The sequence below is a fragment of the Nipponia nippon genome, unplaced genomic scaffold (assembly GCF_047370975.1).
Source record: "Nipponia nippon isolate SJK-2023a ecotype South Korea unplaced genomic scaffold, ASM4737097v1 scaffold_36, whole genome shotgun sequence".
In the NCBI taxonomy this organism is placed as follows: Eukaryota; Metazoa; Chordata; class Aves; order Pelecaniformes; family Threskiornithidae; genus Nipponia; species Nipponia nippon.
In genome coordinates, this window is record NW_028262354.1 from 1,173,629 (window position 1) to 1,200,691 (window position 27,063).

The 27,063-nt window shown below is 52.0% G+C and overlaps 1 protein-coding gene and 1 long non-coding RNA gene across 4 annotated transcripts in view; one reads left to right on the forward strand and one right to left on the reverse strand.

Moving 5' to 3' along the window:
• The window catches only part of LOC148053823 (uncharacterized), a 33,695-nt gene extending 11,100 nt beyond the window's left edge, over positions 1–22,595 (reverse strand). Inside the window, exons 1-2 of the long non-coding RNA XR_015707837.1 lie at positions 22,540–22,595; positions 18,405–18,465 (exon numbers count right to left, since the gene is read on the reverse strand). This is a non-coding gene — a long non-coding RNA (uncharacterized LOC148053823). The remainder of the gene's footprint in view (positions 1–18,404; positions 18,466–22,539) is intronic.
• PLEKHO1 (pleckstrin homology domain containing O1) lies at positions 1,802–26,735 on the forward strand. Of its 3 annotated transcripts, XM_009471382.2 has the most exons (7): positions 1,856–2,389; positions 3,243–3,389; positions 15,454–15,594; positions 17,070–17,174; positions 19,364–19,465; positions 19,994–21,445; positions 26,553–26,735. In XM_009471382.2, exons 1-6 carry the CDS (start codon positions 2,360–2,362, stop codon positions 20,756–20,758), a joined length of 1,290 nt encoding a protein of 429 aa, XP_009469657.1. In that variant the 5' UTR covers positions 1,856–2,359; the 3' UTR covers positions 20,759–21,445; positions 26,553–26,735. The 3 variants fall into 3 exon arrangements, with proteins under 3 accessions (XP_087628269.1, XP_087628267.1, XP_009469657.1); XM_087772141.1 differs by lacking the exon at positions 26,553–26,735 and having other exon boundaries at positions 1,843–2,389; positions 3,252–3,389; positions 19,994–20,963; XM_087772143.1 differs by lacking the exons at positions 3,243–3,389; positions 26,553–26,735 and having other exon boundaries at positions 1,802–2,389; positions 19,994–20,963.
• Positions 26,736–27,063: the final 328 nt, after the last annotated feature.

The window sequence follows — 27,063 nt, forward strand, 5'->3', positions numbered from 1 at the left end:
GCCTGCCGGTGGCGAACTTTCGGGTTTAAAAATTGTATGGTTTAAAAATTCGTAGGTGACAACGGGGAATCTTACACCAGTGACTTGGCATACGGCTGCGGGAAGTGTGTAGCTAAGGCATGATATAGGCTCTTAAATGGGATTTCAGTGGGCGTGAGGCATCTTCTCCATCCACTTTTAAAATTCCCACGAGGCACCTAACGATAAGTCTTTTGGCACGTAAATCCCTTGATAAAACCCCAAACACGATCCCGAGACAAATGGTACTCAGAGTATCAGAGATCTGAGTTAGACTGGTGAAAACAGCCCATCACTGCGAGTGCCGGGCTGTCCCGGCAGCCCTGCAAGGAGGCCATTTGGGAAGGGAGCGGGCCCTGAGCAGCACGAGCCTTGATTCAAAGGGCATGACAAAGCTGTCCCGCTGCTACCAGCGTCGTGCCATCTGGCATTGGCCTGCAGCCACCTCTGGGGCGCTCCGTAGGACCTGGCCACTGAAAACAGGACGTGAGGAATAGCAAGTCCGGCTGGGAGGCAAAATGTTATTAAATAAATTGGCACACTCCATCGTGCAGTAAGAGACCCTGCAGACTGCACCGGGGGCTTTAGACAGTCAACTTCTGCTGCAGCGAGCGTGACTCATCTCCGTCCCTCTGCCGCTTCGCCAGCTTCGCCCAGGTGCCGCAACCCAGCTGCCCGGGGCAGGTGCCACCGTCGGGCCTCTGCAGCCCTCGCCGGCCACGCGCCGTCGCTGTGGCTCTTCCCGCTCCCGCCGTACCCGCCTAACCCAGGGCCTCTCAAGCAGCACGGAGCAGCACCCGACACCGCTGAATTTACTGAAGAGAATAAGGGAAGCAATACTAAAGCATTTAGCCACTTCCTAACTCCACACTGTAATTGTCCAAAAACCAATTATCCTCATGGTATAAAAGGGGAAACTGAGGCACAAAGATGGCAACTCCCAGTTCTGGGCCGCACGGAGTACGGGGCTGCACAGGCACAGAGGGAAAAGGCAATCCCTGCTCTGAGCATCCTAGAGGGTGGGTTTGGTTTAGACAGTAACTTGTTGCACTGTTCCAGGTATTCAGCTCACGACACAAACGGGAGAGCGCTACAGAAATGCCAGCACTTGAAAAAGAAAAGATACAAACCCGCCAGCCCCTCACTCACAAAAGCTCTGAAAATACTCTCCAATCCAAGCGCTCAACCGCTGCTTCTGCTTCCAGCGTATAACATTTTAAAAGATGTTAGCAGCACAAGTACATCATCGGTATTCTCGACGCGCTAATTCCGAAGTACTTGGGTTAAAATACGGGCTACAATCGGTGGCGTGGGTGTGTGCCAGCCTGCGGATGGGGTGGAGGGCTTTCACTGTAAGGCATACAACCGATCAATTGATCAATGACTGATGGATCTCCTTCTTTATCTGTCTAGTTCTGAACAGAACTATTCCCTCCTTTCTCTGTTTTTCTCTCTTTTTTACACATCTCTCACATAAACCTGGTCTACGACCTCAGTCCCACACTCGGATAGTTCTGCGCTTGCAGGACATACAGGAGGGAGACCAAATAAGCAGAAAAAGGGTATTTTTTAAGAAGCCAAGCATCTCCTCGCTTTTGGGAAGCTGTGCTCTGAATCTCACTGTCTTTTTGCAGCGTAAGTCCCTGCTGCCAGATGCGCGGTGCTAGGAAGCGACCCCTTCTCCCCTGGCCCCCTCCCCAGGGAATCTCCTCTCTGCAGAGCGCTTTTGTTTATAACTTCTCAACACTCAGCCACTTTCTTGGCAGAAAACCCTCCTGGTGCCACCTGGCCGCTCTTCCGTCTCCCAGGAAGTTTCGCAGTGACCTGTGACACAGCCAGGAACGTGGCTCGGACACGGCGGGGACACGGGACGATGCGCTGTCTGCTCCCGTCCCCCCCGCTGACCCCAGCCTCGACACGCTCACGTCCAGCCACACACACAGACACTCACATCAGCAGTGAGTCAGAAACAAAGAAGAAAAACCCTCGTGGGCTGCGATTCGCCCTTTATTGTGAACTCCAGACGTCATACGCGCACGGCTATAGATGGAGCTCGGGAGCCCAGGCCAGCCCAGTGCAAGCCCACGAGAGCTCAGTGATGGTGGTGGTGGTGCCGGTTGGTGGGGGGGGATGCTGTGTCTGTGTGGCTAAGGATGTATTACAGAGGCGGGCTGCTCTTAATGTAACTAGAGAGCTTCTGTGATCTACAAAGGGTGAAGACAGAGAGGGAGTACGAGGAGGCAGCCTGTGTATTTCCCAGCCACGCTCTCCCCAAGAGGAGGCCGCCGGGAGCCCCTCTCCGATCCCCCCCCCGTCTCCCTCCAGCGCAGCACACCAAGGAATGATGAAAAAAAATAATTCTGCAAAAAGGGTGAGTCGAATCGGTTCTTCTTTGGGGCACGGTGGGGTGGGGGAGGCTCCCGGATGTTTTAGGGAGGGGGGCTTGGCTCTTGATTTCCAGTTGTTCGCTTTGCCTCTGCTCCCCCCGCCCTTGCCTTGCAAAAAAAACCCCAAACCCCAACCAGATCAAAACAAACCCCAACCCAGCACCCGTCTCTCCGTCTCTCCTGCTGCCCAGCACCTCTCCTTCCTCTTGCATTCGCCAGGAGATACTATTCGCCGTTCAGCGCGGAGCGATGTAGGCAGGCAGTTTTCATTTTTGATCACAAGGAAACGATAAAATACGGAGACACCATCTATCTGTCGCTCTCTGTCTGCTCTGTGCCGTATGTGTGTGTCTGCTCTGCCCAGAGATCTTATCGCTGTCTATGAAGAAATCTTAAATATAAACCCATACAGAGATTTCGCCTCTAGGATTAATTGTTCATAAAAGGCTCAAAAATGCAATTGTCACTGCAGTAAAAAATCAGCTAGTTCAAATTCTCCCCAACACCCTCCTGTTCCTCTTTCCACGGGCAAATGCCCGTTGGATGAGGCGAATATAACACAACATAACAGCCTTTCTTATATAATGCACAGAGTGAAACCCTGCCTGCGATTTTTGCATCGTCCCCTCGGTATTATTGTTGTTGCTTCGTGTCTGCAGCAGAAAAATCTATGTAGAGCGAATCAAGCAAAGTACCTCGGTCCCAGCTTCGGTGGAGAGAGGGGCCAGGAGGAGGGGGAGGCGAAAGTTGGGCAAAGAGGGAGAGGGGGAGAAGAGGAGTGTAAAACCAAGAATAATACCATTTTCCCCCATTTTCTTCCCTCTCTCTTTGTGTTAGGGGCAACAGGATGGAAACCAGCAATCTGTGCAGCCAGAGAAGGTCGGCTGGGTGCGGAAATTTTGCGGGAAAGGCATTTTTAGGGAAATCTGGAAAAACCGTTATGTGGTTTTGAAGGGAGATCAGCTTTACATCTCGGAGAAGGAGGTAGGATCGGTTTCATTTTCCTTTCCCATCCCCCCTTTCCTCCCCTTTGCATATGAAAAGCAGGCGCGGAGCAGCCCTGGCCTTTCCCCAGCGCCCCTGCCCAGCCATCGCCCCTCCATCGCCACCCTGGGTCCAGGAGGTTTCTCGGGGGCTTCTCTTCTCCCCAAGCCGGCACCGGAGAAACCTGGCCTGGGTTGGCGTGTCAGCGCCAACAGCGACTCTCCCAGACAGCTCTGGCTGGGAGACATTTTCCCAGCACTGGACACGTGAAAGGATTCACTTAGCGAGAGTTAAAACCCTCATCCTTCTTTCCGCCGCGGTGAAACGGCAATGCCAGCTTCCTTCTGTGCCTGTCCTCTGTCATTAAGTTCGACAGTGGTCTTGTTCCCAGCTGCTGCACTGCTCTATTTGGAAATAACTGTGGTCTCCCAACTGGAATCGAGCCACTTACGGGTCCCTTATCTCTTGTATTTTTTTCCCCCTGAACCACACCACAAGGGGACGACAGGGAAATTTAACCACAGATTCAACACCTTGTTGAAAAATGTGCCCCCTCTCCTCCCCCTTGTCTCCGCTCAACATCGGCTGGGGCTTGGGGTTTAATGTCGTGTTTACATGAGGCTTAATTGGATGTGACTATCGGGCTGAGCGTTGCAGGCTCTGGCAGGCTGGGATCCGGCTGTCCTTGCACAGCCTCCCCCCTTAGTTTTTGTCTTGATAAATTCACCAGGAAGAAATCCCCAGGCAACAGCACTCCTCCCCCTGATTACCCTTTAAAAACTCAGGGCTAAGCACTGGGGAGCGTTGTGCCCACGAGAAGCGGCACGGGGGCTGTGCGGAGTCCGGCTGGTGTTAGGACAGGGTCGATCTCCAGATCTGGGCCCGGGTCTCGGTGGGTTTCCTCCCACAAGTGGAGGTTACTCCCTGACGGGCGTCGCAGGGCGCACTGTTGCTCAGATGCGTGCCTACCTGGCCCAGCTTTATCACTTTGGGATCTGGAGAGATAATAGGGTCCAGAGCGCCAAGCATAATTTGATTTAGAGGCTAATTGAATCAGGGGGCATGGCGGAGTGCAGATGGCTCAGGGGTTATTAGAACACAGAAATAGCCTAAAAGCGGACTGAAAGCCCAGGTCGCGGTTAGCTGTGTGTCGGCATTTCACGGCTCGCTCCCATTATCTCTTGGCTGCTCCATAACCAGAGAGAGACACAGGCATGGGGAATAAATGTTGTCTGCAGGCTGGGGGTTCGGTGCCTTAGAAATGCTCAGGTAAAGAGACATAATAAGAGAAAGATTGGAGACTACAGACAACACTAGTGGTAACGAAACACTAAACTATGATGAATGTATAGACAGATTCATGGATGGGGAAAGTTAGATGGAAAGATGGATGCGAGAGGTACGCAGCGAGCGGTACAAATCTCCTTTGATTTGTGGTCCTTCCAAATTTTCCAGCAGTAACGCAGACTGTACGGTGTGTATTTCTCAATGGCAGGCCCGCTTGTCTTGCCTGACTCTTACAAGCAGCTCACATACCTCTGGGGCCACAGAGCAGAGTTTAGAAACTGCTAGACAGAGAGATTACATGGCTGGAAGGATTTTACCTGCTGCCTTGTGTCCTACCAGTCTGGGTCAATGGCTCTTCTGTACTGGGGCCCCGATTCAAGGCAGTACTGAAGCACGCGCCTGAGCAGAAACATACACTTAAGCCCAGTTAACGGGGATAGAACTGGAGCTTGTACTTTTTGAGCCAGGACCTGGAAGAGAAGTAATCATGACTAAGTCCAAATGATAGAGGAGCTGCTTGCTTGGATCAGACTGCATCGGCTGTGCCGACACAGTTGGAACTGCTGGGAAGGGATGGGGAAGAGGCTGGACTAGGCGGCTCTCTGATGGTAAATCCATTGCAGGCTGGGCAGATGCTTAACAGCGTTAGCAGGATGCTTTGTGGTCCTTCAAGCAGGTGTGAAGGTGCAGCGATGGACTGAATAATACTGGAGTTCACAGCTGAGTTAGCACAGAGGTTGTGTACGTGGTTTGGGGGGACTCAGAGGCAGACACGGGAACTTCTCAGGCTCCCTCTCGCCACCGTTCAGTGGGGGAAGGAGCCACATGGGGGGGCCAGAGGGAGAAACTTGGCCCCGCTGAAGCGAAGGCAGAACAAGGCGGCTGGGACGTCACGGCACTGTCCCTGCAGGCGGGACGGGAGGCCTGACTGCCACCCGGGCTGCACCGGCCGCCTGAGCCCACGGGTGCGTTCTGCCTGAGCTTAGGACCTCCTCAGAGTACCCTCGCTAGGGAGAGGGAAGGGACACTTCCAGGGAGCGATTCGGCGCACATAAGCCCTGAGCAGCCTCTGGAAGCACCCATTCCCGACAGACACTGGTGCCTGTGCTCCTAACGGGGCAGTGCGCGCAGGGGAGGCCAGCCGAGCGGCTGGGCTCCGTGCTGGCAAACTCCTCCAGGGCTGCCCCGTTTGGAGGATCCTCCCAGGCCCTCCCTCTGCAGCCCAGACCCGCACAGCGGCTCTCCGGGACAGCAAAGCTGTGCTGTGGGGCACAGTACACTCCTTTAAGCAGTGTGCAAACCCTCCCTTTGATGGGAAATACTCTGGATCTTGCCTGGGAAAACAAGAGTGTTTTCCAAAATCCTGGCCGCCCTGAAGTCACCAGCTGGACCGCCACCGGCTGCAGCACCACCGGGACGTCCCGGACACCCAGCGCTGCCGGGGGGGTGGTTGTGTCTCTCCCTGGTACCCCAACTGCCGGAACCCTGGAGAATAAACCGACAGCAAAGGCTCTACTTGGCTAAGGAGCAGGAAAGCCTGCGCAAGAGAGAATGTATTCATACAGGAATCAACACCAGTGAAGAGGTGCAGGAAAAAGATGTCTGTCTGTCCATCCCTCCCTCCCTCCCAAATACATCCAGGTAGCTACCGCTCAAATATCTCTGTGCTCTGAGCCTAGAAAAGGGCCGAGGCTGGCTGAGAGGCCAGGCGGGTGCTAGTTCTGAACAAGGAGCACTTGTGTTTGTTTCAGGGAGCGTGCGTCTATTTCTTTACGGGGAAAGAAACTAATGCATGTGCAACCGAAGCAGCACTGTGGCTCTACGTGCACGAATATGTGTGTGAAAGACCATAAATAACACGCGGCAGTGCCTGCCTATGTCTTTATATGGAAGAATCTGTGGTTGTGTAGAAATGTGGTTACAGAGGTAACATCTGGCTGCCTGCATGTGCGCTGAAGTGACTCTGTGTGCCTGCGGGACTGAAGAATACGCCTGCGTCGCTGGGTCCGCCATCTCCGGGAATCTCGATAGCCGAGGTGGCTCTGGCCACCTGGCCCGCGGTACGCTGCACTGCCTGCTCGGGTGAGCACGTGTGACGGAGGGCACGCGTCTGGTGTGGCCGCCTGTCGCTTGTGCGTCTCCAAGACTTTCTGTTCAAAGACAGACGGGGCTTTTAACACCCAGTGCGGGTTTTTGGTACTGACTGGACCTTTATTCCTTAGCAAAGCCAGGCCTTCGCGTATCAACAAGAACTGAGATCTGCCCTGGGGAGGCGCGTAGCCGCACTCCCTCCTGTCCACAGGTCTTAACGCGCGTTTCAGAGCTCTGCTCCCGGAGCATGAGGCTCCCTCTGCGCACTCGCTTTCCTGGCAGCAGGCGCCCGCAGCTCCCGCAAAGCTTGATAAATTGGGATTTGTCAAGCAGAACAGGACGGAGCCTCTTTTGTTTTTTCACACACCAGATTATGCCCAGTGGAGAAAATGGAGCCACTGCTGGGTTGTGCTGATGAGCTGTGTGAGAGGCTCTTCCCTGCTCCGGAGAAAGGCCTCCCCGCTTGTGAATCCCTGCCGCTGCCGGTGTGGCTGATGGGGCAGCCACTGGATGCAGCCAGAGAGAGAATTAAACAGTGGAGACCCTGAGGAGACGTGAATAGAAAACTCGGGTGGAAATGGCCACTAGACAGGTTGAATCTCAGCCCAATTTCTGCAGTGATGGGAGAGGAGACTCAGTTGTCTGTTTCAGGAAAAGATCAAAGTCCTCCTCTGCTATGAATTATTTTTGCTCCATCAAAGCCATCGGAGCAATGTGGATTTGGTGGATGGAGCTTACGAGTTAACTCTCATATTAACCTTGGTGTTTCTTGTCAGCTCCTCTTAAGCTCAGCGGCTGCTCTGGAACAGAAGGCGGGTTGTTTAGCGGGTGAAGCCGGACTCCCGGCCTCTCCCTGTCAGCTCAGAGCACCGCAGAAGAAGGGGTTAAACACCAGGACTCCTGGATGCTATCCTCGGTTCTGCCACGCACTCACTAAATGAATTCAAACCAGACATTTATTTACTTTCCCCTGAATTTCTCCATCTGGAAAGCAGAGCTAATAATACCCATCTCCCTAAGGCACAAGGTGCCTAGGAAGGGGGAATTGCGTGTCACAGACTGTGGGATCCCTTGGGAAAGATGTCAGCTCAGGGCAGGCAATGATGTTGCACGAAGACAAGTGCTCAGAACTGAGCGCTGCTCTGATATCTGGAAGGGCTGAGTGGATCGGTTTCCAAAAGGCTAACTCCCACAGGCAGAGTCAGACTACCAAAATCCCATCGATATCCACATTGATTCCTGCTGGGAATCTGCGTGCTTTTTCAGTTGCCTACCTCGGACCTGGGCTTGCAGGTTAGAGACAAGCCCTGGTTTAGTTATTTTGGTTAGGAGAAGATGTGAACGCCTGATGGAAGCCTGGGCTTTCTCCCTGGCAGAAACCCAGTCTGTAAGGAGAGGAAATATATTTTATCAGACCAGCTGATATATCTGGAAAATGCAAACAGGGCTTTTGAGTCATGTTCTTCTATTAGGGCATCAACCTCTGGAAGCTGTGAAACCTGCTTTAAGACCTAGCACCTTTAGCTCTTCCAGCTGTGCACCAAGATGGTAGCCGAGGCTTACAGACCTCCTTCAGCCAGGGGCCCTGAGCCTGCAGGGCGATCTGTGCCCCTGCGGCAAGCCGAACTCTGTGAACTTATGCAAAAAAACCCTTCATTATTTAGCATTTGGTCATCAGCCAAAAAAAGCATTCAGGGCAGAAATATGCAAGACAAGATGTGCTGAAGTGAGCTGAGCTCCACTAAGCAAAAGAACACCTTCTAAGTATCATTTTTGCATTCTTTCCCCTCGCTCTCCTCCACACCGGTTCCCTCCCCCCCTGCAAATTTCTGGTAATTGTTCTCTTGTTTCTAGCCCAGCTTTGTTATTGCTTTGCACTTGGGAATAGCAGTCAGACTACCACAGACACAGCTGGGCTCCTACCACTTCCTGTCAGGAAGCCCAGGGCCGTCCAGACAGCATGAAGGGGCTCTGTGACGACGAGATGTTAATGAGGAAATGCTTCTCGGGGCTTCCTTAAGCCTTTTCTTGTTTGCTACCAAAAGCATCGGCTCAATTAGCACAAGAGCACTTGAAAAGTAGTCTGTTCTCGCTCCTCATTTGTTACAGCACCATCAAACGCTGCACAGCTCTGCCTGGAAGGGGCGTGTGCGTGTGTGTGTGTACACACTCCAAGTAGCGTCTAGAGTTCACACATGGTTCACGCGTGTGATGGCGCCTGCAAAGTACTCGTGGTGTTTCTGTGCACGTGCTGTTCGGGCACTTGGTACTGTGACGATGCTTCGTGGTGTGCATTTGCACTCGCTGAATGCCTCTGGGTACGGGGGGGGGCCGTGTTTTCTGCCTCTGTGGCACGTCTGTGCGGAAAGTCTGTCGGCGTCTGTTGCGTTCAACATGTGCAAGGTGTTAACTGGAGCTGTGCAGTTACGTACGTGTTTAGGGACAGCGGTAGTGCTACGTGTCAGGCTGGTCTGTAAACCCTTGGCTTTCAGACCTGCTGCCCCTTCCATGCCTCTCCTGCTCTTGCTCTTTTAAGCCGTCCTTTTCCTTTCCACCTTCCTTCTCCTGCTCGGCCAAGCTCTGTTCTACCCTCTGCAGAGCAGGGTGACAAGTCTCAGTGAAGTGTCTTCCCTGTCTCAGTGGCACCATCCTGCACAACCAGAGAGAGGGCCAAAGAACACTTAGGCAGCAACGACACGCAGCCTGACGCCCTTTCCCTGCGACGGAGGCAGCTTGTGAGAGGAGGCGGCACCGCTTTGGGATTCGAGTGCAGCACTGGGATGCAAAAGAGCTGGTTCCAGCACAGGGTGTTCTTCAGGGGCCCGTCGATTCTGAGAGCGCTGCGTTTCTGGTAGCCTTGGCTGATGCCTCTTTGGGTCAAGGGACTGGATGTTTGCAAGGGACAAGCAACTTTCTGCTGCCATCCCCTTGTTAGCTCGGGGCAGCAATCTGGCAGTGGAAAGGCCTGGAAGGTCACGCTCATGCCCTTGAGCTACCGAGTTCATGGTGCAGCCTCCCACTCGGGATGCAGGTGTGCAGATGGGGAAGCAGTCTCTTGGAGCCCTGCCATTCCTATTCCACCAAGGTCCGGAGGCTCTGGCCGAAACCAGGGTCCTGCAGCGCCGGTGCCTGCACGAACACTCGGGCTGTATCCCTGTCTTCTCTCCGCACGTGCACCTTAACTGGTACCAGAGAAGGAAAAAGTGGACCCTCTGCAGTGTCCCACTGTACACGGGCCATTTTACCCCGTGTTCACAGCATTTTGCAGGTCCCTCTTACTGGAATACCTGAAACTCTCCCAACGCTCCCTGTATTTCTTCTTCTAGTTCCCTCGCAGATCAGAACCGTGCAGTCACCCCCCTTGCGCAGCCAGTGACAGGACAGGCCATGGCACTCAGGTCTCCCCCGTCACCTGCAGTCCCCTCACCAGCGCTGCTTCCCGGCGCTGCCAGAGCCGGTGTTGCACACATGCGTGGGGATTCCTCCCGTAGTGACAGCCTGATTTTAGCGAAGCTCTGCAGAAATTTCTCTCCCTTGCAAGATGGCAGAACTTCTCAGCTTGAGGAAGTGAAACCTTCGTCTCAGCTTGAGAGGGGAACACGCTGGCTGATGCTGTCCCCGAGACTGCCCATGTTTGGATATTCAGCTTTACTGAGAATCTGTAGGTTTCTTGTCATGCCCCGAGCCACGTTATGACCTCTTGAGTGTCTCGTGAATACGTTACACTTGGTGTCTTGTGATTTTCTGTACCTTCCGCATTTGCTTTGAGCATGTCACATCTCAACAGGGAACTGCTCAGGCAGATCTCCACCAAAAAAACCCGAGGAAAACGGCAGAACTTTGCCTGGTGACTGAGTGACTGCCCTTCCGCTGCGCTCCTGGTTTGGCCCCAGAGCACAGCCCTGGTCTGAATCAAGGAGGTTCAGAGTTGTTGCAGGTGACAACTTGATGAGGGAAGAAATTTTAACTGTCCGCCAGCAAGACATCCGAGGGGCAGGTAATTTAACCCAGATTAGGGATCCTCCCGTTGCCAGAGTGCTGCGAAGGAGCATTCGCGCAGGAGAAAACAGACCTTTGGAAGCATGACTAGCTGCAAGGCTAGAAATAAGCCCTACAAGCCTTTGAGCGAAGGTACTTTGGGTACCACGGCTGATGTTCTGACCCACTACGTGGCTACGGGACCGCCACGTCCCACAGGCGCAGGGAGTGCCGTCGTGGCGGGCTGACCCTGCTGGGGCAGCAGCTGCGGGGGCGAGGCGTGTGAGGAATGCAGCTCCCCTCCTTGAACTTTAGCAACGCGCCAGCAATGTCAGCCTCAGCACATCTCGCCGCTGCCGGCGGGCCCAGATTAGCCGCTGGCTGCGTGGCTGGCTGCAGCGTAGCTATACCCCAAGCAGCGGCAGCTGCCGTTGGCAGTGCGTGGTCTAATGGCTCCAGGGTCTAACCTACCCTGCTTTAGGGACCTGGCTTTGTCTTTGGAGATGGGGGGCACTTTGGGTTCCTTCTCTGTGCCTCAGTTTCCCTTCCCTCGCCTGGCTTACTTGGAGTGTGGAGGCATTTCTGGGAGCATGGGGAGGAGCCCAGCTGAACCCCAGGATAAGAAGTTGTTTTGTCCGCCTAGGGCAGGTGCGATACGGATAGCAAAGCCAGCAGACAGCCATGGCAGCAATTGCTGGGATTTATATACCTTAATCCTTTCAATCCAGAGCTTCCCTGCAGGGCAAGGAGCACAGGACCTGCCTGTCCATGAGGCTCTGAGATCTGACAGCTCGCTGCATGCCAGGCACTCAGCAGCTGTGAGAAGGAAGGACCTGCTGGCCACCTCCCAGCTAGGAATGATTCTGCCAAAATCGACCATCCAGGCCTCTCCCTTCCTAGCCCATTAAGCCAAGCGGTCCCTGATTCCTCTCAGCCTCAAGCTGCAGTGTGGGAGACCTTAAGAAAGGCTAATGAAAGCAGCAGGATCAAAAAAATACCCGCAACTGCAGAGCCCCGGCTGCTTCACAGGCAGGTGTGCAGAGCCGTGCGGCAGACAGGAGAGGATACGCCGCCCCAGGCAAGGAAGCTGCTTCTTGACTCCCAAAAGGGGCCGTAGAAAAGAGGAACCGTCAGGCCCTGGAGAGCCTGTTTAAGCCACCTTCCCTGCAAGTCTGAGATCAAGAGACAAACTGTCTGGGGATGGGGAGCCAGACTGAAGGCTATTCAGAGATGCTCAGCCCTTCCCAGAACTCAGACCTTTTCTTAAAGAGTTTCAATTCAGCATCTGAGACTCAAAGTCACCCCTCACTTTCAAAAATCAATCTATATTCAGCAAAGAAGAAGAAAACAAACGAGCAAACGTAATGATAAACCTCCCCCACTAGGATTAACTCCACTCAGAGCACCCTGGGTGCATGACGAGCTGCAGTAGGTCACCCTGACACAAACGAAGATCGGTGCTGCTGTGCTGCCCCTGCCACCTCCCTTACAAACCACGCCGGGCGACAGAGGAATCGCGCTTCATTCCCTCCTACTAAGAACCGACACCTGAGGCTACTTCCTCCCAAAGGTCTCCAAAATGTTATCCCAAGACCCGTGTGTTGCCTGGGTGCTGGGAACACATCAAGCCATATTCTCTGCTGGTAAAACCTGAAAGGTTTTATTTGCATGGCTCCAATCTCACTGAAAATGTGGAGGGGGGCAGACACACTGAAGGTTTGTCACCCACCTCCTATTGATGTAGGTGACTGGGATTTAGGCTGTGCTACCATGTGGTTCCAGCAGTTTTGTGGGTCTTTAAGGGTTGCTTTTTTCTTTATCTTACAGAGGGTGGGCTGCATGACTGTCCTCAGCCTCTGAGCACTCATCCTCTCCTGCCTCTGAGGTTGCTCTGTTCTGTAATTTGTGCCCACCGCCTCCCTCTTTTTGGCCTCAGTAGCCTCCCACAAAGGACAAAAGAGCTGGCTGGTACTTTTGAAGTTTGCCTTTCACCTTCCTTCTCTCTAGTTTCACTGTTTACACACTGAATGCTCTGTTATTTTGCTCTGCTGCTTACTGCTCTGCCTGCGTGTCCCAGTGCGGGAGAGCGGGGGGAGATCAGCTGGCAATGCCCCTTGTGAGACCAGGCTGCTGTCCTGCCCATGCCCCGCGAAATCGCCGCCACTGCATCACCGCGATGGAGCCCATTTCAGGCTGATGCTGAGACCTCTTCCCACCACCAAGGCAGAACAAAGCCACGTTCAAATGACTAAATTACAGCCCTATTCACTTTATGGCCTCATTATACTACCAAGGCTGTGTACGAGAGGGAATCAATCCAAAGGGAGCACGAACCTGCCTCTCCTCCCTGCGCTGCAGCTCCGGCTGAAGGGCAGACGTACCCTTAGGCACCCGTATCCATGCGTGCACCCACCCCACAGAATACCTGGGGGGGCTGAACCTGCCCACCTTGTCTGAAACTTAGAAATGGGACCCCAAGATGTTGCTTATTCTTAGTTCTTCAGCATTTTAGAACTGGGCTACACATGCACACGGCACTTTGGTGAAAGACGGCTGGGTCTCCTCTGTGTGTCATGGGCAGACAAGCACGGTGTTGTCTTGTCACTCCAAGTCTTTTGGAGGCCTAGCTACACACGAAGGGTGTTTATCTGCACCGATTACACCCGTCCTTTCTGCAGCCTCCTGTAGATATTCCTTGAGACGAGCTATTTGAGTCCCAGCTCCCATGAGTTCGCAGCGCAGGCTCTGCGTGTCTGAGAAAGGAGGGAAGGGAAGTCCCAGTGACCTACAAGAGCAAACATCTGGAGCACGGACTTGTGCCTCAGCCGCTGTGGCACAGCTGGGGGCTCAGAGGGGATCGGCTTTTCCTGCTGCAAATGAACCAGCCAAGATTCTTGGAAAGAGGTGGATTGTAGGATGGTACTGGGAAGAGAGAAAAGCCGATTAGAAATGCACGGGGAGGATGTACAGATAGATGTTATCTGCGAGAGACATTTCTGTACCTGTTTGTAATAGTCCATACACAGTGGCTGTTGTTATGAGCAGAAATAAGCAATAGCTTCTGGGGCTTCAAGAATAGCTGTGTACAGTGTCTGCCTCCTAGTCCTTGAAGGCAAACGCGGGGGATAGAAGGAAGAAGGATAGAGGGGGAACTGCAGTCATTATGCAAGGCCAGATGGTCAGTTTATCTGTGCCTCTGGTTAGAAAGCTGGTTACAGCATTTTAGTCAGCCTCTTTGTTTAAATTGTATTGAAAAAATCATGGGGAATTCCTTCAGTGCTTCCCAAAACGAGGGAGGAAACATATTAAATGGGGTGGAGTCCTTTCAGGAAATCCAAGAGGGAAGAGCTCATCACCGTCTGCCGTTCTGGCACCTGAGTTACCCACACTCCACTGCGGATCCCAGCCTGTAACGACCCCGGCTGGAGGTGGATTAAGCAGATTGACGTGGATTTGAGCCTGATAAGAGTTCTGGCCTTACGGACATGCAAAACCAAGTTCTCTCCCATCCCAGTTACCTACATTCCTCATGTTTGCCATGGGAAAGAGTAGAGCTGGCCTGCTGGAGGAGCGGGACGTGAAGATAGTGCATTAAAGACAGCAATGAAAAGGAAAGCCACACAAAACCAAGGGGGCCCAGGCAGAAGACAGGCTGGGCGTTCTCTTCTTTGTTCCAAAGGTGATGGCACCTTCAGGGCAGGGGTCTGTCTGTCATGGGACAGTGCATGGGCCACTCGATGACTCCCTAAAGGACAACCAAGAAGTGCTTCTGTCAGTGAAGGCCAAGCCCTAGCACTCTCTTCCTTCTCGAAACCTTCCGTGAGCCCCCTGGCTGCCGAAGGTCCCTGGGGGCCTGGCCAGCCACCCAGCAGTCAGAGCCTGGCAAGCAGCTGCCAGCCAAACCCCACCGGTGCCCGGGTGAATGCTGCCCATAGCCCCTTCACAAGGGATGCGGCTCAGCAGCGGGGGAGAGCAGCACACGCGTCGTGTCAGTAATCTGGGACTGGATGTGCTTCATCCACCCCCCAAATCAGCTGTCAGCACAGGCTTCAGTAATACCACCAGGTTAAAAATAGGAAGTGCTAATCTTTATCCCTCAAACTTTTGTTACGCTGTCTCCAGAAAAGCAACAAGCGCTAATATGATTGCCCCTTTTAATCAGCAGATGAAAGTCCACCTCCTCCCAGCATCTCCTGCCTCCGCACCAACCTCCTCCCAGCAGACAGGGTCCTCTCCTTGCTGCTGAAGTAAATCCTATTCATTTTGAGGGTCCACAAGCATGAACACAGGGAGAAGTCTGATCACACCTGCATGTCCGTTCAGCCTAGCCCCCGTAATGTTGCGGGTGGGAGAGGCAGTTAAGGCCCGAAGGAATCTGTAGCAAAGCAGGAATGAACCGAGGAGACTGTGATTTTCAAGTTATCCTTCTAAATACGTTCCCCTCATTCCAGAAGAGACTGGAGTCAAAACTATCATGTTGAAATCTCTGCTTCTCCCCCCCAAACCCAAGTGTAGCACTCCCCAGCTAACAGCACCATTACTGTAGTTGTGCACGATGTTTCGGTGACCACGTAACACGGCAGAGGCTCCAGCACATGCTCTGTATATTCAACCCCCCTGTGCAGACAGCAGCTCCAGCCAGGCACCCCGCTGTTACCGCCTCTCTGTCTGACATCTGCAAGGCTGTCATTTTATTTTTGTTTTGCAGGTAAAAGATGAAAAGAACATACAGGAAATGTTTGACCTGAGTGATTATGAGAAATGTGAAGAGCTCAGGAAGTCCAAAAGCAGAAGCAAGAAGAACCACAGCAAATTTACCCTCGCCCACTCCAGACAGCCTGGAAACACGGTACGCTTTGCTCTCAAGCATGTGGTCAGCCCGCGAAAGCCATTAGCTCTTGGTGCAGAGCTCTGCCTCTCAGTTACCTGCTCCAGGCCTGAGGGCTTGGCACAGTAATTGGGGGGTAGAACTGCATAGGCTGAGTGGTGTAGGAGTCCAGATCACGTCTCGTGGTTTAAAATATATGAACGTCCATTTACCACGTCAGGACTGCTAGCAACAGTGAGAGACGGAGAGAGAAGCAGGGTTTCTGCTGGGAGAGGACGCGGGCCTCTGGTGCACTGAGTAAACACGACCAAGCACTGAGCTCTGGATCTGCTTACCTGCGGTATTCTGGCTTTGGGAAAGAAGGTATCAGAACATTTGCCAGGAGCAAGGACAAAGCCGTTTTACTGCCGCCGCTCCTGCAGCTGGGCTTTAGCTGACTGCACTTGTTTATGCACAGGGGGAAGGCAGGGAAGGGTGGGAGCTGATGGTCCTTGGGTTTGCTGCCCAGATTTGGGCAGCATCAAAAAAGCTGCATGGTAATTTGTCCCAGGAGTACTTTCTGCCCAGAGGAAAGCTAAAAAGTGCTGTAACAGGGGCACTGCTACCTAGGAGCAGGACTTTCCGTGAGGTCTCAGTGGCCTCTGCAAAAAGAGAGCCAGTCTCTAACTGCAAGCTGTCTCTGGCACAGATGCACCCACCCACAGCCACACACGTGAGCTGGATTTACACTGCTCATTCTGACTTGTTGCAGCAGACCAAGCTGGCCCGCCCCACACGTTGATAAGGATTGTGTAACACCATGAGATGCGAAAAGGGAAGAGAAGGGGAAAAAGGAAAGCACCCGCGCTGTCCCCAAGCGCCCTGAGCAATGGAGAGAATTGAACAAAATGCTGTGGAGGCTAAAATTGATTTCTCCTGAGTATCTAACTTAAAAAAACCCGCTAGCATCCTGGATCCCCTACACAGGCCATACTTTCAGAACTGCTCTGCCCTCAGTGTGCATCTGACATATCAAAGTATGGAAAATATGGCTGCTTCTGTGGGTACCTGCTGTAGCTGCTTGTCTAACAGACTCTCTCAAAGTCTGAGGTGGCAACAGATAAATCGCATGTGAGCAGCAGATGCACAGAAAGGCTGCATCATCGTTTGATGAGGGTAAAATCTAGGATGGTGTGTGGGAAGGCAAAGAGGGGGAAGGAGGAACTGCAGCCACGAGGGAAGTAAATATGGTACACAGCTTTTGGTTTGAAAAGCTGGGTGCTGTGAGGAATCATGGTCTGCTCTGCAAAGGGCTGCCAAGAAGCAGAGAGGCCAGGTGCAGTGTGTGGCAGACCAGTGCCGTTTTGCAGGACTGGAGGATCAGGTCTGCTTTGCTTTTTTCCACGAAGGCAAGCCAGCTGTAAAGGCCGTGTAGCTTTTCTGTGGGCAGGGACAGTGTGAAAGCATCTCTGTATGAGTTTAGTCGCTGGCACTGACCTGAATTCTCTCTTTTGTAGGCACCAAATCTGATCTTCCTGGCTGTGAGTCCAGAAGAGAAAGAGTCCTGGATTAATGCCCTCAACTCTGCAATCACACGTGCTAAAAACCGCATCTTAGATGAGGTGAGCAGGACTCTGAGGGCTGGACCCAGGCTCCGTTGTCTCAACTTTAATCTTGGGTGAAGATTTCAGACTGCTGGAGACAGCAGCAGCCCCTCCTACCCTCTCCGTTTCCTACTTAAAAGGAGTGCAAAGCCATTGGGGTTTATGGACCGCACTCAAAACACAGCCACCAACACCTATAGAGTGAGCTCTTCTGAAGGTCCGGGACAGTTTGATCCTCCCGGCCTCGGGATTAATATGCAGCACTGATTGCAAAGCAACGGCAAGGGGCAGCTGCCAAGGCTCTGTCACGCCCGGCCCCAGTGAGGTGCCTTCACTTTCCAGCCCAGCCTTGCCTCGCACAGGGATGGTGGGACTATGTTGGAATGCTTGCCCAGGGCTTTGGAGAGTGTTTCCTCGCTGCTCCTGATCACGCAGTGTGCTCATGTGCAAAGGGGCTTTAAGCAGTGGAACTGAATTAAGGAATTAACTGAAAACCAATATAGTCCCATGCTATCTTCAGAGCACCCTAATTGCACGGCACCATCTGTCAGCCCACCTCAGGCCATCTCCATCCCGCCTGCCCCGCCCCTCTCCATCTCATCTCCAAGAGACAGGCCCATTTCCACCGCTCGGCCCAAGGAAGGGGACCTACCGGGCATTGCAACTTTGCAGGTCCTTTCCTACTGTTCAAGGGTCAAACCAGGAGCGTTTAATCCTGCCTTCTCTGCACTGTGTGGCGTATATATTTCTGCCAAGACAAGTCAGGCTCTCCATTTAGTCAAATAAGAAGGGACACCCAGAGAGATGAGGCATCAGGGCACTGTGGGACAGCAACAGGAGGACCCTGGAACAGTATAGCCCTGCCTATTGAGAACACGGCCACACAAAGAGTAACTAGCATAGCTCCTACCGCTTCCAAACTGGCAGCATTATTGCTGCACGAAACTCCCAGAGTAGCTACCACAATTATGCAAAGCAGTTTCTACTAGAAAAAAGAAAAAAAAAAAAAAAAAAAAGCGTACACTTACAACCACAGCTGAGCTGACAGAGGCCGGGTTTAGATCAGGATGAGCATTCCCACATAATTTATTCCAGTGTGAATGAGAACTAACTTGAGAAGGCTGTGCCCCTCGCTACCACGGCTGCAGTTTGAAAGAGCATTTCAACGCTGCCTCACATTAATGCTTCATGAAAACTATTCTTCAGTTTAGATCTGTCTCAGATCTACCTCATCCACATTCAACTTACCGCAATACAGGCGGCCCACTGCTGTGATGCTGTTTGTTCTCTTGGATGGCAACACAAAACCCTGTAGTGAAGGAAAACGAAGGTCAGACCATAGGCAAAGCTGTAGAGCAGAAAGCAGCAGAGCAAACAATGGTATAGATTGCTTCAAGGAGAGTCTGTCGCTGAAATCTTTACAAACAGATTCAAGAGATAATTGTCAGGAATGACTTAAGTAGATCCGATCCCATCAAGGCACAGAGGGGAGAGACCAGGGAAACACTCTAAGACTCTTCTAAGGCTGGATTCCCACACCCCCTTCCCCGCTGGCTCTACCTGCAAATCTCCTTCTGTGCACCCCTGTACGCACAAAGATCAGCGAGTCCCACCTGCAAGCCGTGGACCAGTGCTGGCCCTTGGGACCAGCACATTGTTGACACTGTGCAGGCAGGTTTTACAAACCTATCAGTCTGTGTGTGCCTGGGCACACTCGGTAGGGAGGGTGGCACGGACTGTAGCCATCCGGTAACACCAGGCAGTCAGGCTGTGCTCCCGGACACAATCCTGGCACAGCTCGGCAGCCAGAGGAGCCCAGCAAGTTAGCACGTCGGGAATGCGTTGCTTTCCTCATTCCAGCTCAGCACGAGGTTTGGTTCAGGTGGTGATCACAGTTCTCCTCCTGTTCAGCAAACATTTGCACTACAGAACTGCAAACTCTGTATTCGAGTTCAGGATTAGCTGTTTGCAACCCAAGCTTCTGCCTGCTGAGCACCCCTGCCTGACAGCCTTTAGCGAAGGATCCTGGCCCAGAGGTATGTGGGCTGAGTTCACCCTCAGCATATGGCCAGGTCACAACAGAAAGGGAATCCTGGAGGAATAAATGATCTGCCACAGTGCATCTGGCTGATTACAGCTCCAGCAACTAGGAATGGCTCGTATTTCCCATGCTCCCAGGCATTCACTTGCCTTTGTCACCCCTTTAGGTTACTGTCGAAGAGGACAGCTACCTCGCCCACCCAACACGCGACAGAGCAAAAATACAGCACTCCCGACGCCCTCCAACACGGGGACATTTGATGGCTGTGGTACGTATAACAAACTCCAGACACCTGTTTAGGTAAAATTCCCTTGTAACTATATTTCATTTATAAGTAAATGCAAGACCTGGTGTTTGAGCTCTGGCCTGAGCTGAAAATTGTCATAAGACCCAGGGCTGTCCTGGGTCACCCGGTCTAGTCCGCCGTTCTTGTAGACCACTGCACTGTGCAAACCCTTTTGCAAAGTGGTAGCTTGCCATCACTGACACCCGTTTTCCTGACGCGGAAAATGAAACGCTCCTTCAAGTTCCTGACGGAGAATAGCCATGCAGCTGGGGAGCTCAGTCACGGCTTAGCCCAGATGGCTTGTCCGAGGCCGTGGAGCTGATCCGCATCGCAGCTACGAACCCAGGACACCTGGGGCTCTGCCACTACGTCACACTTGCTATTATTCCTGGTCCCTCTTTGCATCCCAGTGCAGGTGATGTGTAACTTCGGTGTAAGACACACTCAGAAGTAGTGTGCAGCCATGCCTGTTCCTGTGATAACACAGCTCTTCTTTGTCTGCTTCTTCAGGCATCTACCTCAACCTCTGATGGCATGCTGACACTCGACCTGATCCAGGAGGAAGACGCCTCTCCAGAGGATCACAGCACCTGCGAAGAGAGTTTCCGGGTGGATCTGGATAAGTCAGTGGCACATCTTACTGCTGGCCGGCGCCGGTCGGATTCTGAGAACGTCAAGTCGTCAGAGAAAGGCCGGACAGGGAGCCTCCCGAGACGGGAGGTGACCTCATGGGACAGATCTGGGCAGCGCAATGACTCCTTTGACAAAGGGACCATGTACACGCCACAGGTCCCCAAAAAGCTCTCGCACTCAGAAAAGAATAAATGTGCCTCCATGGAAGAAATTCTGTCTCGACGGGACTCTTCCACGCACCGGGCGGTGCTGAGGAGGGGGCTGGAGGCTCAGTTTGCCTCAGCAGAACCAGAGCAGCTGTCCCGGATACAAGAACTGGTTGCACTGAAACTGGAAAAAACTCAGGAACTGCTGACAGAGGTGAAGGGCTACGGGGAAGGCAAGAGAAAGACCAAGGATTCCAACACCAGCACCACCACCACCACCTCTTCTTCCTCATCATCTTCCAAGTCGGACTCTGAAAGGATCCTGCAGGAATCGGAGAGGTTGCTGGGGGAGGCTTCCTCCACCTGGAGCCAAGCCAAGAGGGTGCTGCAGGAGATCAAAGAGCTGAGGGACCTGTACAAACAGTTTGAACTGCAGCAGTCGGACTCAAAACCCAAACAGAGCTCACAGTCTCAGTACAGGAAGAGCATGATGTGAAGGCAAGCCTTGGGATTGGGAGGGAGGGACAGGGGAGGGCGGCCACTTGGTCTTTTTTTTAATTATTATTATTTACAGTGTTCAAAAGAGTGAAAAGGTGCCTGTTCTCACCCAAATTTGCTTCTCAAAGCTTGAACCCTTCCTTTCCTCCATCACAACCCCTGACGAAACAACCCTGTGTCCCAATAAATTCAGTTACAGTTTATACCTCCTTTTTTAAAGAGCACCCTTTGCACCACGGGCCCCCAACTTCTGTCATGCTCGGAGGACGGAAGAAAGCACCAGTTCCTAGAAAATGCCCCTGCATGCCTGGAGCAGCACGTGCATAACAATGGGGACAGATGCTCTTGCGCTGTATAAGCCCTGGCTTTGCTGCTCTAACGTCTGAGCTGTAACCTGCATTACAGCTCCTTGACCAAGAGTCTCGTCTCGTTCCCTCACTGTCCTCTTGGAAATAAATGACAAAAAAAGGTGTCTGTCCCAGCCAATGCTTGGAAGTCCCCATTATCCAGGAACTGTCTTGAAGATGCTTGGAAGTTCAGGCTGACCTCAAGTTTTTACGCGAGTCGTCTCGCTGGACTGCAGCTAGCGGGGTTCTGTCCTGGCACAGGTCCCTTTTGTGAACTCCTGGGGTCGGCAGCTGTTATTTTGTGGTACATATACAGCCCTCCAGAAGGAGGGCAACAGGTATGCAATCTGTGTTCAAACTAATCCTGTCTGTCCGTTGATGCTTTACAGAACCCCCTTGGCCCTGCGCAATGGGAGTTAGCAGCTCTATGTCTTCCTTTCTGTGCAAATAGAGGATCAAAGCCTTGACTCTAACAGACAGCCCGTATGGGTTGTTTGGGGGGATTGTTTTCTGGCTTTTCCATTTTCATTTCGTTTTTTTTTTTTTCCTTGTCTTTGAGCTGAGGGGAAATGGAAAAATCAGGGTTGTGTACAGGCGGCAGCCAGAAACCAAGAGCCAAAAGTAGTTTTGGTAGGTTTGATTCTGTTCTCTCATGCATGCACGCACGCGGTTTCTGCCAGTCGGACTGCAACAGATAGTCCTTGTTGCTCCCCTAAGATCAGAATCAGGCCTACTGAAATGAAAGCTGAGCCTGTAAGAGAGCTCAAATACCCTCATCTTGGTGATGCCAAGCACTTTGCTAAATAGGTGGCTCAGTTTTCACGCCTTTAAGCAGAAAGACAAGAAAGGAGGATGTTAAGATGTCTCACAGGGCTTAAAGTACACCGATGTGGTAACATCCAACTGTCACTTTTTTTTAAAAAGGAAGCCTAATTCCCTTACCTACATTGCAAATAACCCATGAAAATATTAAAACCAACAGAGTTATTTCCTGGTCGCAGTTGGTGTTGTCTATTTTCTTGCAACGGTTGACCTCCCTTGGAAAGGAGATTGGTTATCCACTTGTGCCTGGTCAGCTTTACTATTCAGGCTCATGTTGCTGATGTAGAGTTGCCAGCGCTGCAAAGAAAGCGTTTCTGTTTTGTTTTAATTAGTCCTTCTCCCACTTTCCTGTTAGAATTACTGGTAGAATTATTACTGTTGCCACTACGTTCCTGAAGATGTTATTATTTACAAACTTCAGATCCGGCTCTTGCAACAATCTTTCACTCGTTCCTGACTCTAGAACAGCTCTTTGCCCACTTAAACGACAATTTTGAAAAGGCAGCACTGATTCACCTAAGCTCTTGCCACAGAGCTGCATGCTACAACTGTCCAGGAGTATACGTGTCACCCTTCCAGCATTTTTGTTCTTTTCAATTTTTTTTCTTACCTTTTCTATCACTTGAAGGATCTCTTTGGATGCATCAGAGGAAAAAACATAATCCCTAAAAGAGATTAAAAAAGAATGCATGTGAGCCACTCTGATAAAACCTTTCCCGCTCAGCTCTTTGATCGAGAGAGCAAGAAAAATATGCAAATATTTTCCAGATGTGACATTCAGCATTAAAATTAGCCTTGTTTTCAAAATAAGAAAGCTAATCTAAAAACCTGGAGGTTTGAATTGCACTCGATTGGGCTGGATGTGTGTTGTGGCTGGCCTACCGGACCGATGTCAAAATGTGAGCATGAAAATACACCTGATCCTGACTGTGCAGGGGTCATTAAACGCTCTCAAGTCTCTCTTAAGCAAGAAGGTAACATAAAAATTGGCTGATTAACAGGGTCAAAACAGTGCCAGAGGCAGGGATGAAACATTGAGCAGTCACCCAGAAGAGGTGGCTTTTTTTGTTAGACAGGTAACCAAGGGCATCTTCCTTTCACTGCTGCCTCCACAAGACTGTGGAACTGAATCACATCTGATAAGACCCAGACGTCTGGGCACAGCGTTGCCACCCGTAGGTCTCTGCTGTCCCGAGAAAAGGGATGCGTTACACACACGTCAGAGCCGGGCAGAAATACGGGACCGTTTCTGCTCTTCAGACCAACCTGTGCAAGCCATTGCAAGCCAATTTTATCACTAGAACAAGGTTTGGAGGAAACGATGGAGCTGACTTAGGAAGTTAGGAAGAAACTACTTCCAACCTGGGAAGAATTGCAGTTCTCATCCCGCCAGTTTTTAGTCTGAAAACCCAAGGGGCCAAGTTTGATGCAGCTGCTGGTGCAGCATTTCCGTCTGGACAGCGAAGCGCTGCCGGGGTGCTGAGCCGCGGCGCAACAGCAGGAGCGGCAGCTTTTCCGCTCCCAGTGCTGTCTTCTTGCCCTAGAAGACGTCCAGCTCCCCGCTGGTGGTGTCTTACCCCCGGCCCTTCTCCTCCGCTCTGCGGGGAGCAGAGCATCAGGCTAGCACAAGTACGACACGTGATTTAGGACAATTTTTCGAACTGTACCGCACAAGATGCCAGATCTGATCCGTACATCGGCTTCTCCCTCCCTTCTCTCCGCCTCAGCGCATCACCGCTGAGTAGGATCTTGTGAAGATTTACTATTTCCAAAACTGATTGGAAACTCTCTTTCAGAATATGTTCCCTGTTAGAAAGCATCATTTCTGACGGGGCCCAGGGAAAGGGAACAACTAAGGGAGAAAAAACCCATGAGTTTTCAGAGTAGAAAAGCTATATTTTTCGCTTGGGAATATTTTTGTATTATACAAAATGTGAATTTTTCCTTAAAAATCTCTCAGAGTCAAAATAAAACATTTTTACAGTAAAATAAAACGGTTTTACCAACTGCCCCCCTTCAAGAAGCCTGACACTTTTTTCCACAGGCAATTTTTACATTGTTTTCATTCAAAACAAAATCAAACTCCAATTGTGGAATCCTTCACAAGGCAGAAATGCCGGGCTCCAGCCGGGTCGGATTACCAAGCTGTGAAAACTTCAACCCTGGGCTCAGCCTCCGTGCTGCTGAGCACTGGGTATCGCTGGGCCACGGCTACGACGCAGTCATGCACCAGAGCCAGAGCAGAGGGTTCTGGGCGTGATCCGATGCTTCACAAGAATATAAACTCCTGCCTACATTAGGAGCCTCTGACTGTAGACATCGCACAAATTGAAAGGATCGAAATATCTCTCTCCCCTTCTCCCACATGGGCTATAATTCTGCCCTCTTTTTATTCCTTTTTTATTTATTTTAAATGTTGTGAAGTTCTCCCCTCTGTCGATCCCGCTTCTGGGACTAGAGACAAAAAGCCAATTCTGAGCAAGAATGGCATGTGTATGGAAAACATGCCAGTCACGGCAGCGCTGCTGCTTCTTCCCTTCTGGAGCACGGGTTCCTGAGCGGAGAACCGCCGGGAAGCGTGGCTGGGCCGGCCGGAGGGGACCCTTCCTGAGGGCCGGGAGAAGTGGGCTGAGATTCCTCCCACCCGGCGGCTGCGGTTCATTGACAGATCACAGTTAGCGACAGTTTATTCTCTAGCCATATAAATGCATAAGGAAGGGGATGAACACACAGCAATTCTCACCCTTAGTTTCTCTTACTGAACCACATTCGAAAGGACCGAGTAGAAATTTTGCTTTCTTTTAAAATAAAAAACAAACTACAAACTGCAATAATAAAAATGATTCAGCCGCAATTGCAGTGATTCTCTCTAGTCTCTGCTCAGCACGCCCACGCCGAGGAAGCCGCTCGCAGCAGGGAGGGTGGGCTGCAGCGGGAACCTCCCTCCAGCCCCGCTCGCCGCTGCCCGGGGGGTCCTTGCGCCAGGGGACGGGGAGGAATTTATGGTGCTGCCATGAAGGGGATCTTCCTCGTTAATGGATTCGGAGTCCGTGTGCTGTAACACCCCTAAGTCATCAAAGGAAGGGAATTGTCCCTGAATTGCCACTGGAACCTCAGAAAAGGATTCCAGCAGATTTTTTGGAGATTTGGGAGGGTTCAGGAGCCTGTTTGAGTTTTATCATGCAAGTCACTCAAACCGAAAACACGCCTGACCACTGAAGTGCTTCACAACAGCTAAGAATGAGGGTCTGCTGTTCTCTAAGGCCTGGCTTGCGGCTGCCTCCTCCCCAGTGCCTCGGGCAGAATTCAGACGGTCCCAATTCACCCTCGCTTCCACCACAGCCCAGAAAATCCAGCACAGAAAATTCGAGCTTCAGTGCAGCAGGCCTACGGGAAGACTGTGCTTTGCAACCTGAGACAACCTCCCAGTCGTCTCCAAGACATTAAATTGGAGAGCTGCAGCAGTAATCTCAGCTTCCGAGCTCCCTGGGAGCATTGCTGTTCTTGTCCAAAAGCCCCTCGGAATTGCGCTGGGGACTGGGCAGCACTTTTTCAGGAAGATCAGATGTTAACATGAATAAAACAAAGCTGAAAATGAAGAGTTTCTTTATACCTGGTCTCTACACAACAGGATGAAGGGCAGAGTCCACCTGGAAGCTGAAAGGTTTTGTATTTTGCTTTCATGCCTTTCTGGTACTTCAACCTTTCCCTCCCGTCTCCTTCCCTCTGGCTGCGCGGGCCCCAGCCTCACCGCAGCGGAACTGTCCCCACGGGTGGCCGTGTCCGCCTGCGCCCGCGGGCACCCTTCACCTGGCTGTGCCACGGCACTCGGCAGGTGGCTATGCTGAGAATAAATCAGTCGGCGTGGCGGCTCAGCAGGCACACCCCACGCGAGCGTGCGCCTGGGATGCTTCACAGCATAGCAAGGAAAAATTTGCAAGGGGAACAAGCAGTGTCAAACGCGAGCAAATCGTTTTTATAAAAGCAGTTCAAGAATTTGAAGAGCAAGATCCCTTTCTGCTTCATGCACCGCATGCCTGAGCCTGGAGGGAATCTCGAAGCTGAAGAAAGCCTGTCCTGCCCGGACCGCGCTTGCCGTGACCCCAGGAAGGGCAGGCAGCTGGCCCTGGCCGTGCTGAGCGCAGCACTGCAGCAGCCACGGGAGCTGTCACGCTGGCTCTCAAGGGAAGGAGCATCTGTGCTAGGAGGGGCGCCAGGGCTTACCGACCGAGGCTATTTGCAGCACCCGTGTTTGGTATCATTGAAAGGATGAGAATGAAGAGCCTCAATTCCCTGTATATTGAAGAGTCGACATAAATCAGAGCGAGATGAACGCCTGAAGTAGTTGGCGCAAGAAGAGCTATAAATGTAAAATAGGAATTGGTATCATAGAAGTGCTGACTGTGGTTTGACTTCTGTGTGTGCCTGGGGGAGGCGGGGGCTGCGCTGTCTGCCTAAAACAGAAGTCAGGGATGAAGGTGTTGAGCTGGGTAGAGAATTGAAGCTGCCTTTCACAAAGGAAATTTCCAGACTGCTTTTATTCCAGAATATCATTCCCAACTTCTCCTTCGGGGACATTTCCAAAAGCCTTTCATTTTGATTTCTGACTTTCTTCCCTTTCAGCTGTCATCTACAGTGTTATGCAAACGTTTACAATGAAAAACATTAACACTGAAACGGCAAATCCACTCGGAGCACTGAGCACTTCAGCGCTCTCCGAACTGCTCCCTTCCTCCTCCTCAGCCTTCCCCTGTGGAATCCACCAGCCGAGCAGCACATCTGGGGCTCGGAGCAACCCTGGGCTCTCCTGGAACTGGTCCCCTGAACCGCCTCCCAGGGGCTTCAGTGAAAAGGAAGACGACCGCCTGTTTGCTCCTCTCCTTCCCGCTCTCATCGTTTCTATCTCGGTTTGCGTTTGCAGTTCAGCAGCTCCTGGTTTCCAAAGCTCCTCCAGTCCCATTCTCTGCTCAGAAGGGTGATGGGAGAGCAGGAGCTGTGCGATTAACCCGGGGCTCTCACTTCGCCTAACTGCAAGATGCTTGTCAAGGTCAGGTTTTGCTGAACAGCCCTTAGGACCCCTACACACACACATACACACACACACACGACCATGGTCTCATCACTGAGATCTGTC